Source organism: Acanthisitta chloris, unplaced genomic scaffold (assembly GCF_000695815.1).
Source record: "Acanthisitta chloris isolate BGI_N310 unplaced genomic scaffold, ASM69581v1 scaffold2468, whole genome shotgun sequence".
NCBI lineage: Eukaryota > Metazoa > Chordata > Aves > Passeriformes > Acanthisittidae > Acanthisitta > Acanthisitta chloris.
In genome coordinates this window covers 37,022-42,697 of record NW_008688489.1, presented here as the reverse complement: position 1 = coordinate 42,697, position 5,676 = coordinate 37,022, and the positions used below count along the sequence as shown (strand labels likewise).

General features: G+C 34.0%; 1 protein-coding gene across 1 annotated transcript in view; it reads left to right on the top strand.

The window, feature by feature from the left end:
• RTTN (rotatin) overlaps positions 1-4,664 on the top strand; it is a gene marked incomplete at its 5' end in the record, with an annotated part of 77,141 nt that extends 72,477 nt beyond the window's left edge. The window contains 6 exon segments of the mRNA XM_009081016.1: positions 1-2; positions 4-67; positions 1,018-1,285; positions 2,540-2,643; positions 2,987-3,056; positions 4,582-4,664. The exon segment at positions 1-2 is cut by the window's left edge and continues 122 nt beyond it. Coding sequence (XP_009079264.1) covers positions 1-2; positions 4-67; positions 1,018-1,285; positions 2,540-2,643; positions 2,987-3,056; positions 4,582-4,664 — 591 coding nt within the window.
• Positions 4,665-5,676: the final 1,012 nt, after the last annotated feature.

Sequence of the window (5,676 nt, the reverse complement as noted above, 5' to 3'; positions counted from 1 at the left end):
GCAGGTGGTCTTCTGTCTAATTTCTAACCTTGCTCTGTCTCATGACTGTAAAGGCATTATTCAGAAGGTAAGTAAATAGTATTCTTGATTTTGGCAATGTGATGAATGTAGTTCCCTTTATTATAGACCCTCATATTTCAATATGGAGTGAACTGTGATCATATAGAAATGCTTCTGCAGGAATCAAAACAATTGTGTCTTCTCAGTTAGTTGTGTTACTGTTCCCTAAAAGCAGCATGTAATTCAATCATATTCGTAGTCTGGACAGAAACAACTTACGGAGCTGCACAGTTTTTGCTAGAGCTTTTTATAACCTCTCAGTTTCAGTGGGATGTAAGATCTTTAATACCCGTATATATTGATAGCAATCACTAGTGGCTCATGGGAGAGAGTATGTAGTACAACAAACTGCATGTGAATAAATAAGAAATTTAAAATAAAAACCAGTGTATAAATCATTAAGTATACTGTGAGAAAGATGATCTCTATAAAAAGTTTAGGGAAGGTGTCCTACATACCAGTAATTGGATGTTAGCTAGAAATCTATTCCTATTACACAAATGTATGTAATGTATTTTTTCAGTTTGTATATTGAATGATCCTTACTCTGATTTATCAAATGTTCTTTGAAAAATCTTTTCTCTTAAACTTTGATCATTTAAATAAATTCAGCACCTTGAGAAAAGAAGTCAAACCATGTAGAAAGTTACCTAAACTAGTGACATGATGAGCTAACACGAGAAATTATAAAAAGTGTTTGGTTTTAGCATCTTTTATAGTAATTTAATAATTACAACATTTTGATCTCCATTAAGAATATTCTGTGCTTGCACCTAATTACCTGTTAGAAAAAGCTGGGAGAAATACGATCTTTATTGTGATGCTAATTATGTACAACCAGGTCAAACAGTTACAAAATTGCTAATACACAAAGTTTTTGATAGAACTAAGAGTTTGAGATCTCTTCTGTGGTAGCTGTTCTGTACTATAATTCTAACATTCTTTTTCTTCTGACAGAGTAACTTCCTGCAGAACTTCTTGTCTCTTTCATTGCCAAAAGGAAGTAATAAAAATCCTGGAAATGTGTCTACTCTTTGGCTAAAACTGCTACTGAACATATCTTGTACAGAAGATGGACAGCAGGTGATCATGAAGATAAAAGGTTTTTTAGACCAGATTGTGGAAATATGTAAATACAAACACAAGAGCAGCCAACATCTAGCACTTCTTATTCTGCATAATATATGTTTTAGTCCAGCTAATAAACCAAAGATATTAGGTAATGGTAAGTATCTAAAGCATATGCAAGCTGTTCTGTTCTAAGAATATTGTGGCTTCCAGAAAACCATATTTGCATGGAAGTTTGGTTTACTGGCCAAGAACTCAATGTTGTTTTTTAGAAAAGGTTTTTAACAAAAATTATTTTTGTAGAAGTAATTATAGAGCACGTATTTTGGCAGAGAGGTAATCAGAATAATACGTAATAAAAAGAAAATCAAATAAACAGTTTTAAAGAGAAAATCAACATTCATTGTGAGACAAATCACTTGTACATAGTAAGACATTATAAATGGAAAGATTTCTGCACTTTTCTCAAACAGCTGTTTTTTCAGGTGAGGTTGAAGGGTTCTTTGTGTCAGTTAAGTTGAAATAACTGAAGTTCCTATCTTTCAGTTGGAAAAAAACCTTATTAGCTCCTGCAAGTCATGGATGTTGAGACAACCTATTTTGTGTCCTGTCATGTGCAGAAAACATTCATGACAATGATAAAGTTATGATCATGGCACATACATTTAATGTAACAACATACATAAACTTTTTTTTGGTTGTTTGTAAAAGGCATGTTTGTTTCCCCCATTTAATTGCACAGAGAATGCTCCTGTCTTTGTTACAAGTTCTCAGCGGGTTTTCCATAGTGTCCATGCTTTTTATTTTTCCCCAAGATAAGGATTTACTGCCTTAATTAAGGATACATTATTCAGTTACATAATCTGTGAATTTTTGTTCTGAAGTGGATGAGCAAACTCAAAGAGACTGGCTCCAGAGCAATACTAGAAAATAAAGGCACCTACAGGGAGGTGGCAAATATTTCTCACTGGTTGCAAATCATCTGCATAATAAGTATGAAGGAAAATAGAAACATCTTAATATCCATCCTGATGTGGCTCTAATTGCAGCTACTGGGAGTTATAAAACAGTTTCATGGCTTACTCAGTCCCGATGCATAGCTGATAGCTGTACATAATGTGCATGTTTTATTACTGATGGCTTAATTTTTTAGCATTGCTTGGTTTTGGTTTTGCTATATTGTTTTTAACACCTCTTTCAATGTAGTCTGCTGATTTTGGAGCATATTGAAATCTAATCAATAATAAAGTTTCTGTAATTCCTCTGCCATACAATACTTGTCATAAAAATAAGTGTACTACAAGCATCAGTATACTGAGACATGTAAATATATCTGTGTGCTTTTGATTATATTTTCTAGATGCATTTGAGGGTTTGTTTTTGAGGGTTTTTTTAATTTTTTTTTCATTAGATGAAGCAATTCAAGTGCTATCTGGCTGCCTGGAAAGTGACAGTCCTGCTGTTCAGAGAATAGGAGCAGCTTCGTTCTGGGCTTTGCTTCACAACTATCAGAAGGTTAGTCTTTGAAAAAACTGTAATGTTACTTTTAAGCTGTAAACAATACAGTGGCCTTTAAGTAAATATTAATAAAGTTTGCAGTAGTCATTCCATTTGATTTTAATTGTGTAGCTGCTGAGGCTGGGAGATTAAACAACATGCTAAGGAAGCAGCTTGTCCTCTAATTTGTGCCTGCTTTAAAAAGTGCCATCTGTATGATGATAGCCACATGTCAGTTCTAAAATTCCTGCATCTCGTGCTCTGCTGAAGTTTTGTAATTTTCTAAGCTTTGCAGTTAAAGTGAGATTATGTGAGGAAGAAAGTCAGTTCACTGTATTTTGTGTGTTTGTGTGTGCTACAGGCAAAAGTGACTTTGAAGAATCCATCAATCAGGAGAAAAATAGATGAGGCTTATTCTTTAGTGAAGAAAAGTAAGTCTTACTTCTGCCTAATGCCAATTCTTTGTTTTTCCATCTTTAAAACGTTTCAATTTATATCATCATAATAAGTTTTTGTTGTGCTACAAGTTTTTGAAAGGATACTTTTGTCTCTGAAATCCTGAGTACCAATATGGTTTATGGTTAGGCCTCTTCATTAAAAAATTGTAAATCAGATCTTAGGTGTTTGCTAAGGTTAGTTTCTAAGCAAAGGTCTGATCATGTTGCAGCAAAATGCTTTCTTTTCATAGTACAGTTCTGTGTTAATTTTTAAATTTAGTGATAAGAAAAATTGTTCTTTTAGCACTGACTTTGCTTAAGAGTGCTCAGCCTCAGAGTGTTCGGCCACAGAGAGAGGGGATCAGAACAGAGCATTGTTCTAATATTACAATGCTGTGCTGTGAGTTACCTGACATTCTGAAAGCTAGAGATTTTTGCCCAAGTAACTGATCATAACTCTTGTTTGAATAGCTGCAATACAATAGGTTTAGCTGAAGGACAGTGGTTCTGAAAGGTGTTCAAATGCTGGGCTGTAGCTGGAGCTTCAGTAGCTAATGATGGGTTTATTGGATTGTTGGTCACGTCAAGACTCTGATCTTGAAAAGACACAATAGTGTCTGATTTTAAGCCAATGAGCTTTCCTGCTAATTTTAATTGTTCTATAGATGTACCCAAATAGGATTATCAACTGAGGGGCTTATACTACAACACATTTGCCTCAAAATTTCTGTCTATATTGACCATTGTCATTATCCTAATAAGGAGGAGATATATTTTTGCTAGAACATCTCCTGATAATTCTTCCAGTGCTGTCACCCAAAGCTACTGATTTTTGTGAATGTACTGTTGTTCCAAACTCAGCCTTTGCTACCTCAATCATTAAATGTAACAATGCAACGCTTTATAAACTGAGAATATATTAATAGACAGATTTGTATTGTTCCTTGTAGCATAGCTACCACTGATCAGAGACTTTTCAAAATACTATGTTGCAGCTTTTAAAGACTAGCACATCATAATGTTAATCCCCATTTATTTGTGTACTGCTTTAGTACATAAAGTCCTAGACTGAACTATTGATTTTTAATTCAATAAACATTTGCATATCAAAATATAGAGTGCAAGAGATTTTATGCAACTGTAATTGTTACAGTTTACAGTCATGTGAAGTTGTCATCAATATTTTCCTGCATTAAAGTTCTGAACTAGCCTATGCTAGTAAAGCTTTGGTCACTTAACAGTGATAATTGGGCTAAAATGGTATATTCTTCTGAGAGCAAGTGGGGGAACTTTTCATCGTGTTAATTGCTATTTTACATAGCCTTCTTTGTCCTACCCAAGGAGAAAACTAAAACAGACTTTGCAACATAAAGTATTAGAATTTGGTTTGCTACTCATAATGCAGAGGTTAAGGTCATAAACCAGCACGAATTCTAGCATGGCATTTGATGCAAACTTTGAAAAAGTAATTTTGTATTAAGAATCAACTAGAAATTCAAATCTTTTTTCTTCCTTTTAGCTACTCCACAGCCAGAAGAAAATGAGCTACATGCCTACTATGTAAAATGCTTAGAGAACATAGTGCAGCTTCTTGATTGTTAATGGTCATCAGTTGACTTCTCGTGTTGAAGTTGCACAGCTTGTTCATGGGAGCCCAAAATTTCCAGAAAGCACTTCTGATTCATAGATCTGTGGCAGCAGCATATGTGCTATGGAAGAAATTCATGAAGCCTTTGAGGAAGGAGTTCACCAATTTGAACCAATGAAATTGCACTATATATGGTTCAAATTATTAGTACTGTAATCCCAATGGGAAATTATAATTATACTACTATGTAAAGTATGTACACAGAAGAAGGAATGTACAGGGGGAAGGATGTGAAAAATCATTAATTTTCTTAAATTATGCATTGACCTTGTTACTGTAAAGTATTAGAATTGCTGTTTTGAATTGGTCTTAATAAAGGGGTTATAATAATTAAGAGAGATTAATAATTGAGATCAGCATTTGCTGTCGGTGAATTGTAATTTGTAATGTTGCAGGTGTGCACAGTGTATGCAGAGATTCAATAACTGAAAATGTTTGCAGTTTTGTTGTGTTACACCTCAGGTTTTAGAACAGCAAGAGGTGTGGTTTAGTTTTGAAGGAGATTTCGTTTCCAACTGCTGCATTTTTTTGGGATGCTAACAATTGAAAAAGAGCTCTCAACTGTTTTTATTACAAGTGGCAGTTATGTTAACATAGCAGTTTATTCAGGATATGAGGTGTATGCATCCATTTTTGTTACATTACAACACTGTAGAAAATATTTGAGACAACCAAAACCAAATCTGTTGGTTTCTGGTTTATAAACACTTAGAATCTTTTGCTTGAGGCAAAAAAAAAATTTATTATCCAGACCTGTGTTGTCTTTGAAGTGCTACTATGTAACTATTTCCTAAGTTTTTTAGTATTCTATGCTGAAAGAATTTTAGAGAAAAATACATTCATGTCTGAGCACAACAGTTTTTCTGACTGCTTCTGGAGTATCTAGCAGGGTGTTTAAATTTCCCTCTACACATAAAGTTGTTTTATGTCACAGTCAGATAAAAGTGAGGTAATTCAAAGCAAACC